General features: G+C 41.7%; 1 protein-coding gene across 2 annotated transcripts in view; it reads left to right on the top strand.

Annotated features, from left to right (window-relative positions):
* Nucleotides 1-2,116: 2,116 nt before the first annotated feature.
* Nucleotides 2,117-14,542, top strand: part of mgarpb (mitochondria localized glutamic acid rich protein b) — a 47,543-nt gene continuing 35,117 nt past the window's right edge. The window contains exons 1-3 of one of the 2 annotated variants that reach the window (XM_041187045.1): nt 2,117-2,348; nt 12,956-13,059; nt 13,515-13,614. In XM_041187045.1, coding sequence (XP_041042979.1) covers nt 2,258-2,348; nt 12,956-13,059; nt 13,515-13,614 — 295 coding nt within the window. In that variant the 5' untranslated portion in view covers nt 2,117-2,257. The remainder of the gene's footprint in view (nt 2,349-12,955; nt 13,060-13,514; nt 13,615-14,542) is intronic. The other variant, XM_041187035.1, reaches the window with a different exon arrangement.

The raw sequence follows: 14,542 nt of genomic DNA, 5'->3' as shown, positions 1-14,542 counted from the left end.
TAAGGCAAATGACACAACCAACTGTAGCTCTACTACCATTTCCGCAGAGCAGATTACCCAATGCAACACAAGAAACTGGATTTTCTTGTGGCTTGGGACTGCTCCCAGTGCTATGTATATCGTTTGGTGACATGAGCAGGATTTTTATTAACCTTAGTTTAAAACTTAGGTGTGAGTGTCACTGGGTGAACATGTCAACCTTTCCCCTCTTGGAACTAGACTGCCAGCCTATAAATCTTAATGTTAAATATTTTGAAACTGCTAGATCCATAAGACTTTTGTTCAAACTGAGAATAATTGCAGCTGAAGCTCTATCCAAAGTTCTTTTCATTTGTCAAATGGATCATCTTGTAAGTTTAAAAAAAATCCCCCTTCCAATTTCTTCTGTCATCTCATGCAAATTGTGAATAATTGCAGATAATTAGACATATGCATGGTGGCACCCTCTATTACTTTGGCTCATGTGAAGAATGACAAAGTAACGGGCAATGTGGTGAATTTGGTTCTGTGGCCATTGTAACTGAATCTGAAACTACGTTTACCTGATGTCTACACACCTGCATATTCCAGTAGAAGTAACTGGCTGATTTTCCTAGATAATTCTTCCCTAGATAGGAGGCACTGAAGCCAATTATAGCATTCCAACCACTGCCTTACCTGAAATCAGCTGCCAGTACAGACATGGGAATTTCTTTATTATGCATGTAGCTCAGTACTGAGTCATTTAATAATGTGACGAATCCATTCAAATCATAGGCTGTCCTTTTGATTGCAGGGTCTTTGGAGAAAGATGGAATTTGTTGACACGGCTTTACATACCCAGAGCAATGTACATTTATGTGATTATTCAAATAATTTCGTTTGATTCCTGTGGCGGAGCTCCTGCTTAGATTGACTAGTGATTTTTTTTTGCATTAAAAGTGACCCATCAGGATAAAATGACTACGTTGCATTACTAGTTACTGCAGTGTAGGTTTTTAATATTACCTGAAAAATATAAACTATGTCCTAACATAAATGATTGTGCCATGGTGCTGAGAAACACATATCAGAAGATCCCAGACTTAATTTTAAAGTTCCCCAAAACTGAACAGGAGTTATCTTCGTGGCTTCAGTTTGCCTTAATGCTGTTGCAAATTAATTTAAAACATTAAATAATTAATTCCTCCACTTTATAATGTCCTCCACGAACAAAGAATGACTTCTATTTCAGAAGGTGTGGGAAGTACTGGTTTACTTTGTATAAATTCAGTTTATGCAAAAAAGAATACGGGTAGGTGTTAAGGCAGCTGGGTCTCTATTTCTAATCAAGGGAGAGCAAACTTCAGTAAACCTCTTCCTCATTGTTAATGCCTTTTAGTTCCCGCTGGAAGTCAATGTCTGGTTGTTGAGTGACAATACGACTGCCCTTGACTATGATCCTTTTCCTCACCACCCCGTGGTCAAAGGCCCTGCCAACACTCCAGTCTCACACAAGAATAGCCAGCCGGGAATCGTGACCCCCCTCCCCTTTAGCTCATGACATCTGGCCTCGAAACCAAGGCACCAGCCCTGTTTGTGCTGATTTTCTTATTGGCTGGTTTGTCCTACCTGAATTTTGTGAGCCTGGGAGCTGATTTGGACTGAGCACGTCATAACACTGTTGACAGATAAGTTATGAATTAAGCTACCAAGATTTACCCGCATCAGCAATTTAACTACGCAAATTAATACAAACGAGCTTGACACCAGGCTCCATAGATGTTTGTGGTCAATGAAGACAACTACATGGACATCCATGTCCTATCCGATATGGCTTCAGGAAAAGAATAGAAGAGAATCAGAACAATTTCAAGTCAAAAAGTCTGTTGAGCTTCACAAAAAAACGGGCTATATCCCTACACACAAAGTGCTGGAAATATCTCCATAATGTTGTAGAAATGTGTTATACTGTGCAGTTTGGCAGTGTGTGTCAGTAAATAGCTGATTTGGTTACAACATACTGCGGCTGCAGTTTGGGACTTTTTGTTGGGCTGTTTAATAATTATTCAGGCGGTTTTTTGTGTGTGCAGCGTGTTAATGCTGGAGCCACACGACAGGAGCGACCTCTGGGCCACGCTGTACGCTTGCGGTCGACGTGACGCTGTGAGTGGTTCGATCAGGCAGAGGTGGGGAGAGAGACGGGATCTCCCCGTTTAAAGCAGGACAGCGCCGAGTGTTGCAGGCATCGTCCGCACCATTAGCTCCCGCAATTGACCCGCAGAGTCAAGCGGGCACAATGTATCTCTGCAGGATCGCCTGGCACAACTTAGTGCCCTTGGCAAGGGTCCGGTCTTCCTCACGATTAGTCGGGAACATGTACAGAAATGGTAAGTGCGGCACTGTAAGGGGCGCAGGTGCTTGGCTGAATAATTAGACAAATGCAGTGAAGGAGCTGTCAGATGTTTCACTCTGTTGATGCCGGGATTGGGCTTCAAGTTAAATAAATAATAATTGTATCATCCGTCGCCCTGTGTAAAATGTAAATATTTCAGCGATTTGCGATGGGCTATTAGTTTTAAAGGAACGGAAGTTTTGCTTTTATGAGGAATTGGGACACAGCCGCTGGGTCAGTACATTGGATGGGTAAAGCTGTAATGAACTCACTGTCCTACAGAAAGACTCCAAGGTCACTCGCTCCATTTCAAAAGGCTGATCCTTATTCACAGCACGTGAATGCCTTTTGGAGCAATTTAGACGCGGACAGTTTTTAATATCCGTTGCGGATTTTATGTAAGAACAGATGAAACTAGTTCCACACCCACTCGTGTGTGTGTGTTTTTTTAAGACTTGCCATGAAATCATTTCGCCCCGGGCACAGCGAGATGCTTTGCTGAATCAGCGTCAGACCAGAAAGGAGGGCATTTCCAACCACCCTCCACTCCCAAGCTAGCAAGCAGGTTTAAAATCTCTACAAGGCCGACCTAAAGTTTTGCGTGAAGGATTATCATTTTGTTAGCTCATCCGGGCGTCTGGAAAGTGACCAGAGTGTCAGTCGGGTAGAGTTTGAATGAATGAAATGTTCCTGTGAGTTTATTGCCAGGTCTTGCCAATGATTGATTTGATGGTAAATTAAAGAGAAGTGGATAAACAGGCTTGCAGATCATTTGTGCTGTATTTATTTTAGAGAGAAGGACTGTGCGAGATGTTGTTGCCCTCTCTCACCCGGTTGCCAGAAGTGAAAACACGTTTGTAGCCCAAATTCGGCACCCCTCAAGCCCCTGGCTTCAGGCGAGTGACCGGATCCAGGGGAAAAAAGCTTCGGAGTACAGACGGAGATCTTTGCCTACCTCATGCTAGAGATGGTGGAAGTTTAAGTCTAAACACCTCAAAGTCAACCAGCTACAGCACTAGCCCAATATAATCTTACCCAACTAGCTCGAAAGAAGCCCCGTATACCTGGTATTTGAACATAAGAAATAGGAGCAGGAGTAGGCTATTCAGCCCCTCCAGCCCGCTCCGTAATTCAACTGGCTCATAGCTGATAGTCTACCTCAATGCCATTTTTCTGTACTACCCCCATATCCCTTGATGTCACTAGTGTGCAGGAATCTATCAATCTCCGTCTTGAACATATTCAATGACTGAGTCTCCATACCCCTCTGGGGCACAGAATTCCAAAGATTCACTACCCTCTGAGTGGAGAAATTCCTCCTCATCTCAGTCCTAAATGACTTGCCCCTTGGTCTTGTAATACAAAGTGTTAATAACTATTATGCTAATAGTTAATATACGTCATCAGTGATGTCAGATCATATCTCTAGGACTCAGAGAGATGCCTAGAAGGAGCCTTGTGCTTATCTATCCCTGTACATAGTTGTATATAGTTAATAAACGTTTAGAAGTTCCTAGAAGCCTTGTTTCTAGCAGTCTCTGTTGAACACACCCTGGATCTGTTTCTGATGTCACTTCAATTCTGAGACTGTGTCCCCTAGTTCTAGATCCCCTAGCCAGTAGAAACATCCTTTCTGCATACACCCTGTCAAGCCCCTGAAGAATTTTATAAGTTTCAATATGATCACCTCTCAATCTTCTAAACTCTAGAGAATACAGGTTCAGACTCCTAAGTCTTTTCTCATAGGGCAGCCCTGCTATCCCAGGAATTAATCTGGCGAGCCTTCGCTTCACTCCCTTTATGGCAAGTATATCCTTCCTTAGGTAAGGGGACCAAAACAGTACACAATAATTAGGTGTGGTCTCATCGAGGCTCTATACAATTGAAGCAAGACATCTTTACTCCTATACTCAAATCCTCTTGCGAGAAAGGCCAACATACCATTGAGCTTCTGAATTCCTTGCTGCACCTGCATGTTAGCTTTCAGTGACTCATAAACAAGAACACCCAGGTCCCTGTGAACATTAACATTTCCCAATCTCTCATCATTTAAGAAATTCTCTGCATCTCCATTCCTCCTACCAAAGTGAATAACCTCACACTTATCCACGTTATACAATTCTTTGCCCACTCCCTAAGCCTGTCCAAATCTCACTGAAGTCTGTTTGCATCATCCTCTCAACATGCATTCCCACCTAGTTTTGTGTCATCAGCAAACTTGGAAATATTACATTTGGTCCCCAAATCCAAATCCTTGATGTAGATTGTGAATAGCTGGGGCTCAAGTACTGATCCTTGCAGTATCCCATTAGTCACAGCCTGCCAACCTAAGAATGACTCCTTTATTCCTACTGTCAGTTTTCTGTCTGTTAACCAATCCTCAATCCTGCCAGTATATTACCCCTTTATCCCATGAGCTCTAATTTTGTTAACTAACTCCTAATGAGAGAATGAGAGAACTTATCAAAAGCCTTCTTAAAATCCAAATGCACCACATTCACTGGTTCCCCCTCATCAATTATGCTAGTAACATCCTCAACAAACTCCAACAGCTATGTCAAACACAATTTCCCTTTCTTAAATCCATGCTGATTCTGCTCAAGCAGATCTTTATGTTCTAAGTGTCTAGTTGTCACATGCTTTATGATAGATTCTAGTATATTCCCTACTACTGATGTCAGGCTAACAGGTCTGTGGTTCCCCATTTTCTCTCTCCCTCCTTTCTTAAACAGTGGAGTTACATTTGCAACATTCCAACCTGCAGGCACCATTCCAAAATCTATAGAATATTGAAAGATGACAATCAATGAATCCATTATCTCTATAGCCACCTCTTTTAATACTCTGGGATGCAGATCATCGGGTCCCGCAGATTTATCAATTTCAGTCCCATTAATTTGTCCAATAATGCTATTTTTTTTACTAATACTTATTTCTTTCGGTTCCTCATTACCATTAGTCCCTTGGTTCTCTATTATTTCTGGGAGGTTTTTTGTATCTTCCTCCGTGAAGTAATTATTTAGCTTCTCTGCCACTTCCCTATTCCCCATGATAAATTCTCCTGTCTCTGCCTGTAATGAAAAAACATTTGTCTTTGCAAATCTTTTCCTTTTTACACACCTATCTAAGCTTTTATGGTCGGTTTTTATGTTTCTTGCTAGTTTACATTCATATTCTATTCTACCTTCCTTTGTCAGTCCTTCTTTGCTGAATTCTAAAATGCTCCCAATCCTCAAGTTTACAGTTTTTGGGGCAACTTTATAAGCCTCTTCCTTTGATCTAATACAACTTTTCACTTCCTTTATTAGCCATGGTTGGCTCACTTTTCCTGTTGGGATTTTGTGCCTTAAAGGAATATGTATTTGTTGTAAACCAGCCAACTTACCCCTCAAACCTTCTATTCTCCCTTTGTTTAGATTTAAGACCCTAGTTTTAGATTGAATTACATTTTTTTCAAACTTAATGGAAAATTCTATCATATTATGGTCACTCATCCCTAAATGTTCTTTTACAACAAGACTATTAATTAGTCCTTTCTCATTGCATAATACTAGATCTAAAATAGCCTGTTCCCTGGTTGGTTCCTCAACATACTGCTCAAGAAAACCATCTCCTAAACATTCCAGGAATTCATCCTACACAGCATTACTGCTCATTAGATTTATCCAGTCTAAATGTAGATTGAAGTCACCCATGGTTACTGTATTACCCTTGTTATATGCACCTCTCATTTCCTGATTTACCCCATGCCCTACATCACCGCTACTAAAGATTAGCTAGCTAACAGGAATCAGGGGTAGCCATAAATGGGTCTTTTTCTGGTTGGTGGGATGTAACAAGTAGTGTGCCACAGGGATCAGTGCTGGGGCCTCAACTTTTTACAATTTATATCAATTTATATAGATAATATGGATGAAGGGACAGATGGTATGGTTGCTAAATTTGCTGATGACACAAAGATAGGAAAGTAAGATGCGAATAGGATGTAAGGAGGCTACAGATTGAAATAGATAGGTTAAGTGAGTGGGCAAAGATCTGGCAAATGGAGTATAATGTGGGCAACTGTGATATTGTCCATTTGGCAGTAAGAATAAAAAAGAAGCACATTATCTAAATGGTGAAAGATTGCAGAGCTCTGAGATTCAGAGGGATCTAGGTGTCCTTGTTCATGAATCACAAAAGGCCAGTGTGCGGGTATAGCAAGTAATTAGGAAAGCTAATAGAATGTTATTGTTTATTGTGAGGGGAATTGAATACACAAGTAGGGAGATTATGCTTCAGTTGTAAGGGCACTGGTGAGAACCACATCTGGAGTACTGTATATAGTATTGGTTTCCTTATTAAGGAAATATATAAATGCATTAAAAGCAGTTCAGGGAAGGTTTATTAGACTAATACCAGGAATGGGCAGGTTGTCTTATGAGGAAAGGTTGCTCAGATTAGTCTTGTATCCACTGGAAGAGTAAGAGATGATTTGATTGAAACCTTTAAGATCCTGAGGAGTCTTGACAGAGTGGGTGTGGAAAGGATGTTTCCTCTTGTCGGAGAATCTAGAACTAGGGTTCACAGTTTAAAAATAAGGGGTGGCTCATTAAAGACAGAGATAAGGAGAAATTTTTTCTCTCAGAGAGTTGTGAGTCTTTGGAACTCTCTTCCTAAAAAGGCAGAGTCTTTGAATATTTTTAAGGCAGAGCTAGATAGATTCTTGATTAACGAGTAGGTGAAAGGCTATCGGGGATAGGTGGGAGGTTACAATCAGATCAGCCATGATATTATTGAATGGTGGAACAGGCTTGAGAGGCTGAGTGGCCTACTTCTGCTCCATGTTCATATGTTCATATGTTCCCCAGAACCAGTCCCAATGCCCCAGAAATCTAAAGTCCTCTGTCCTACACTATTTCTCCAGGCATGCTTTCATTTGTTCAATGTGGTACTGGGAGAGATCCTGAGATTACTGCCTTAGAAGTCCTGCTTTTCAATTTCTTTCCTAACTCCTAAAATCTGCTTTCAGGACCTCATCCCTCATTCTTCCTATGTCTCTGGTACCAAGGTGGACCATGATCTCTGGCTGTTCACCCTCCCCCAAAAGAATGTCCTGCAGCTGTGCAGTGACATCATTGACCCTGGCACGAGGGTGCTATGAATGAGCCACAGTTGATAGACATTGTTGCTAGGCGAATGAAGGGTGTGAGGTGCATGGAGAAGTATGTGAGGCTAATGGTGCAGTTGGTAAGATATGGCATATAAGGATGCCTTTACTGACCTTGACCATGCGTGTAAAGTCATTAAACTGCTTTCAGCACTTAATCCAGGTCCCCTGGGCTAAACTGCTGACATCAACCACAGCAGCTATCTGCCCCCATTGTCTTTATTATCTGTCTGGAGGGCCTCTTGGCTGCCTGAGGGAAGGGGGCCTTTCTTCTCCTGTTGTTGTCCTGCACCAAGGGCTCCAGTGCAGCATCTGAGAACCTTGGGGTCCAACCTCTGTCCTGGTATGTCATTTTTGTAGCTTCTTCCTGGTCTTCAAGTCCTCTTCCAGCCCCTGCACCCTCACTTCAAGTGGTGCATCTGACTTAAAGTAGCGTGAATTTACTTGAAGCGGTGCCAGCCTTGCACAACTTGGGCCCCTTGCTGAGCATGCAGCCACTCTTCAGTGCATTTAGGAATGGATTGCATACCACAAGTATTATAATTAGCAGGCAGAAAAGGTTTGCATGTTGCCTGCATTACTTTGAACGGGAGCAGAGACATTCTACATCACGATCCCCATGCTTGATTTTTGGGGGCTATTCCATTTCACCCCAAACATGGGCAAATCCCCTTTATGTTATATGACTGTCAATCGATCTTTAACAGTGATGAATAGGCAAAGCTGCATGATGTCAAACTTATATTTTAGATTTAGATTAATTGGGATCATTTTTGTGAAGAATAACATACTTTTTAGGGGTTAGTTGCTAAGTAGCTCAATTTGTGGAAGTCACACATTCGCATGCAGCTCTTTAGCATCAAAGTCTTTAGTGCTTTCATTGAGGTTGCACAGGTTAGCAAATTTCTATATAATTGAAAGCATAAAATATCCTTCAAAATTGCAAACAAAACTGGATTGCCTCTTAAAGAAATGATAGAGCCCAGTCTCATATATTTGACTGACAGAAGTATGTTACATGCTGGTTCCCAATATATGTAAAACCAAAAAGAACATGCATTCTCATGTTTTCCCAGGGGCACATTTTGATTCTTCAATGAGTCTTTCAGGGCAGCGACTTCTTTGTGTACCTTTTCTGCTTGCTGTTGTTTTTTTTTGGTTGAGTTCTTCTAACTCAGCTTTGATAGAAACATTTTCCTGTAGAATGGATTTGTTTTCTTTTTGCAGATCTTGTTTCTTTTGGGTTGCATCAGATAGCTTTCTTTCCTTCCCAGCCATCTGCTCGCTCCTCACTGACACCTGCTGTTGCAGTTTGGGTAATGTGTCAGCATTTTCAAAAAGCTCTATTTTTAAGTCTCTCAGCTGCTTCAAAGCCTCTTCTTTCCTCTGCACTAAACTCTTTGGCTTGTGCACTTCATTGTGCTGACATGGTCTGCAACTATCTTGTATTTTGCTTGGGTATTGTCTCCCTCATCCTGGTGTCTCTAGACCTTTTTGTGTTTTATTGGCGTTGTTTTATACCTTTTTTAAGGTCTGTGCTCTCCACAACTTGGAGTTTAAAATACTGGTCAAAGGCTTTTAAGACCTCACCAAATGTGGTTGAGGATTCATCTGTACCTTGTCTTATGATTACATTGTTGGCAAATTCACCAAATAAGTACAAGGATTTATTAACTTGCACTTCCAGTGATTTTCTACTTAATCCTGATATACTCCTGTGATCTAAAAATTTTCTTCTACATGATACCTAATTTTGCATTTGGTTTGGCTCTTGCATGAGTTCAAATTGGTCCGGTGGTTTCAATTTACTATCCATGACTGCTTCTTAGAACATGGGAGTAGAACTTTATTCTTTTTTCAAGATGGCACCACAGTAACCCTTTTTATTTCTTCTTCCCATGCTTGTCGGGTTTCGGTGGGGTCCTGTTACAATAATGGAGCCTTTTCTTTTAAAACTTATCGATTCTGCAGGAAACCATCAGAATAAGCTGCTTGGGCCAGCTATTTGCTTCTCTGAGCTTGGGTAATTGATTTGAAGGCTTTTTTTTGATCTGCCTTCTGTTTTAATTATTTTTCATTCATTCGAGCTCGACTGCTATGGCGCTGACTCTGGACCTGGCTGCAGTGTTCTTCCAGCTGTGCTGATTGAACAGTCAGTTTGCTCTGCCTGGTTAGTGTCCTGATTATTTTTAAAAGGTTAGTTCAGCCTTTTAGCGAATTTTGCTCACCTCTTTTGTGACTTGGCTGGGTCTTTGGACTTTGCGTTCAATCAGGTTCGGCTTTTACTGACCCTTTTGTGATCTGGTTAGGACCTTTGACTCTGCGTTTTATCAGGCCTGGCAATGGACCTCCACGTGCTCTGGTGGAGTCCGTCAGCTGCACAGTGGATTTTTCTTCTGCCCTTCAGCTGCCACATCTGCAATGGAGCTTCTTTTTAGGCAATCTCCAGCTGTGTCTTTGATGCAGGCACATTTCTCACAGGTCAGACTGCAGTTTCTTTACTTTTACATGCTTTAAGATTCTGGGGCTTCTTCTTCTCCAGTTTCTTTGACGTTCTAAGTTCATTCCTTCATGGCCACCATGTTGTAAGGTTGTTCTGTGTCTCACTGAAAGGTCTGGAGGCTTATGTGGCTGAACATAAACAGCTTATTAACAACTCATAAGTACATGCGTCTCCAGGATACAGCTCATAATGCTGGCTTCTCCCAGACTATTAGTCACAGTCTACCATCATGTGACTCTATATCATAATGTGGGCAGTACTGTTTCCCCAGTCCCACATTAACCCTTGCTCTACCGAACACCCTTATACTACAGATATCTCCATCTGTTCCAATGCACTGTTCCAATGAAGCTCAATGCTCTTCCCAGCTCTGTGTAAGTCAAGCCCATAGAGTCAGAGAGTCATAGGGTCATAGAATGATACAGCACAGAAGGAGGCTGCTCAACCCAACATGCCTGTTGCCAGAACCGACACATCAGATCAAAGCTCCAAAGTTTTGCCATATCCAGCTGATTAAACAGCTAACAGAAGGAGGAGGCTCCACAAACATCCCCATCCTCAGTGATGGCGCAGGCCAGCACATCAGTGCAAAAGACAAGTCTGAAGCATTTGCAAGCATTTTCAGCCAGAAGTACTGACTGGGTGATCCATCTCAGCCACCTCCTGAGGTCCCCACCATCACAGATGTCAGTCTTTAGTCAATTTGATTCACTAAATGTGATAGCAAAAAATGATTTAAGGAACTGGATACAGCAAAGGCTATGGGCCCTGACAACATCATAGAATAGAACCATAGAATGGTCACAGCACAGGGGAAGGCCATTTGGCTCATTATATCCATGCCACCTCTCTGCAAAAAAGGTGGCTTGGACAGCTAGTCCTACAACCCTGCTCTTCCTCTGTTGCACTCTAAATTTTCTCTCTTCAGGTACTTACCCAATTCCATTTTGAAAGCCACAATTGAAACTGCCTCAGCCACATTCTCAGGCAGTGCATTCAAGATCCTGACCACTCTCTATGTAAAAAAAAAACTCCTCCTGCCGCCATTGCCAATCACCTTAAATCTGTGTCCTCTGGTTATTGATTCTTTTGCTAATGTGAACAGTTTCTCTCTAGCTACTCTGTCTAGACCCCTCATGATTTTGAACACTTCAATAAAATCTCCTGCCAACATTCTCTTTTCTGAACAGTACAACAACACTCTATTCATATAACTGAAGAGCATACTGACCGTAATACAGAAGAATTGTGCTCCAGAACAATCTGTGTCCTTAGCCAAGCTGTTCCAGTACTGGAATCTACCTGACAATATGGAAAATTGCCAAGTTATGTCCTGTCTACAAAATGCACGACAAATGCAATCCAACCAATTACCACCCCATCAGACTACTCTCAATTGTCAGCAAAATGATGGTAGGTGTTGTTGACAATTCTATCAAGTGGCACATAATCAGAATAACCTGCTTACTGATGTTTAGTTTGAGTTTTGACAGGACCATTTGGCTCCAGTCCCCATTACAGCCATGGTCCAAACATGGACACATGAGCTGAATTCAGAGGTGGGGTGAGAGTGACGGCCCTTGACATCAAAGCAATATTTGACAGCCTGTGGCCTCAAGGAAGCCAAGGAGCACAAGGAAATTGGGGAAAACTCTGGTTGGAGTCATACCTAGCACAAAGGAAGATGGTTGTGGTTGTTGGAGATTAATCATCTCAGTTCCAGGACATCACTGCAGGAGTTCCTCAGGGTAGTGTCTTGGGCCTGACCACTTTCAGCTGCTTCAGCAATGACATTTCCTCCAACATATGGTCAGGAGTATGGTTTTTTGCTAATGATTGCACATTGTTCAGTACTATTCACAACTTCTCAGATACTTAAGCAGTCCATATCCATATACAGCAAGGCATGGACATACTTCAGGCTTGGGTTGATAAAGGGCAAGTAACATTCATGTTATATAAGTGCCATGCAATGACCATCTCAAACAAGGGAGACTCTAATCATCTCCCCTTGTCATTCAAGGGGAGCACCTTTGCTGAATCCTCCACCATTAACATCTTGGGGGTTACCATTAACCAAAGACTTAACTGGACCAGCCACATAAATACGCTGGCTACACAAGTAGATCAGAGGCTGGGAACTCTGTGGGGAACTTGTGACATTCAATGAGTCTAAATTCCCACTTCCAGCTTGCACAGTCTTCCATGCTAGACCGTCACTGCAGCAGGGATTGTAAAATAAGCTCTTAATGTGTTCCCTCTTAAAGCCACAACTTTTTAAATTATAGACGAGGCATCCTAGTATGCGGTAGTACATGATCTTAATGCAGACTTTGTGATTTAGCCACAGGAGTCCGCTGTCCATTACTGCCCACCATGATACCAATGGCTGAAGAAAAGAAAACTTACTGCAAATCCAATAAAACTGCACTACTGAACTTTACATGAATATGTACATTAAAGAATAATGGACTGAAGTGCACTTCAAGGATTAATTGATCCCAGTTTTGAGATATTAATAAAGATTGGGATTTTCTAGTTCCGCCATGATGGGACTCACTGTGAGGGATTCAGCAGCCCAGCCAAATTGACTTTTGGTGGAACTGGACAATCCCGGCGGTGGGCAGGCCCGGAAAATCCTGCCCAAAAACTTGAAGTTTGCTTTTGTGCTTTACGACAGGAACTCGAGCCCGCTGTGTTGCTGTCCTGTAACATGCTCTTGTCTATGGGGTGGCAGAAATATTATAAAGCTGGTTTAAATGTATTATACAATGTAACAGTTGGTTAAGAATGTATTAATAGACACAGAAGAAAGTGTTATCGGTGTTTATAATTTTCAACAATTTTAGCCAAATTATCCCATCAATATTGACAACAAGGAGCAGTTCCAAATTCAGCTCTATATGATTCTGTATTTTCTTACACTTAATGACTTTGCATTACTTTGCAGCATCCATCCGCCAGATGTCTTCTGGTGGTCCTCCTGGCTCCTCAAGCGAGAACATGGTATATGCTCTGATGATTGGTGCAGTGATTGCAGGTGGAAGTGTTTATGTAAGAACCAGTTTAATTAAACACATTTCCACATATATATGTTTAAGACTGCAGTCTTCTACTTTAAACAATAGACCATCCTTCTCCCTAGAGCTGTGGGTTGTGGATCCACAGCCAAGATTCTCTGTGCACCAAACTTCCCATTTTACTTTGGTAATTGAGTGGTAGTGAGTTGCTCCACAGTGAAAGGAAAGATAAATTTGGAGATTGTTGACTTAAAACACTTTCTTGAATGTCCAAGTGGGCAGCTACAGAACAATACTGGAAAAGACCCAGGTGCAGATTTCCCTTTCTGAACTCCCATGCAGAGTGTTGTGTATGGATTGAGAGAATCCAAAGAGGATGAAAAATAAATGACTTATTTTCTGTTATAATTACATGTCGAAACATGGGAAAATTCACAAATGTTTGTGTTTTCTTAGAATAATGAATTAATGTTGGATTATGTTACACAGACGTACAAAGTTCTCCGCAAGGACAAAGCCAGGTACAATGAGAGAGTTGCAGAGATAATGGAACGCCCGAAGAGTGAGTGGACAGCTTGGCAACCAAAGAGTGAGTTTTCTTTTTTGATTTTCGTACTCAGATCATTATGTGCTCATTCCACTAGGCTCAACCTAAAGCTTGTTATCAACAATTGCAGTTATTGCTTGGAGGTGTGGAGCTAGGCTAGTTTGGTGTTACTGGGCATTGAGTTGTTACAACTGGTCTAGAATGTGCCGTTAAAATAAACATTGATGTGGCAAATTTAGACGATTGCACATGAAGATTAAGCTTCTGTTCAGTTATAGCTGATAGAAACTAATGAAAAGAAGGAAGAGAAAAGACTGTCAGGCCCATCAAGCCTGTCAATAGACTATGTACCTATGTACACTGAACGCCCATTCCAGAGTAATACTACCTCCTGAGCGAGACAAAAAAAGAGGAATTCAACTCTGACTAGAAGATTACTGCTGCCTTTTAGTTGTCACAAGCTAAACTAACAAACTGCCTATGTGACAACAACAGCAGCAACTTGAATTATGTAGTACCTCTAACATAGTAAAACATCCGAAAGCACTTTACAAGAGTGTTTTCAAACAAGATTTGACACCACGAAAGGGGGTATCAAAACCAAGAAGACAGAAAAACTTTGTCAAAGGGATCAGTTTTAAGGATTGTCTGAAAGGAGGAAAGAGGGGTGGAGAGATTTTGGGAAGGAATTCCAGAGTTTAGAGCCATGACGGCTGAAAGCACAGTCATTGATGTTGGGGCAATAAAAATTGGGAATGTGCAAGAGGGCAGAATTGGAGGAGTGCAGAGATCTTGAAGGTTTGTATGGTTAGAGGGCATAGAGAGAAAGGGAGTGTTGAGACCACGGAGAGGTTTGAAAATAAGGATGAGAATTTAAAAATCTTTCTTTATGGGATGCCAATCTAGATCAGAAAACCTGGGGTGGGAGGGTGGGGGGTGGGGGCTAATGAGCAAACAGAGCTTGGTGCCA

The sequence above is a fragment of the Carcharodon carcharias genome, chromosome 1, assembly GCF_017639515.1.
Source record: "Carcharodon carcharias isolate sCarCar2 chromosome 1, sCarCar2.pri, whole genome shotgun sequence".
Taxonomy (NCBI): Eukaryota; Metazoa; Chordata; class Chondrichthyes; order Lamniformes; family Lamnidae; genus Carcharodon; species Carcharodon carcharias.
Note: the sequence above shows the minus strand (reverse complement) of the source record. Positions and strands in the feature narration are given on the sequence as shown.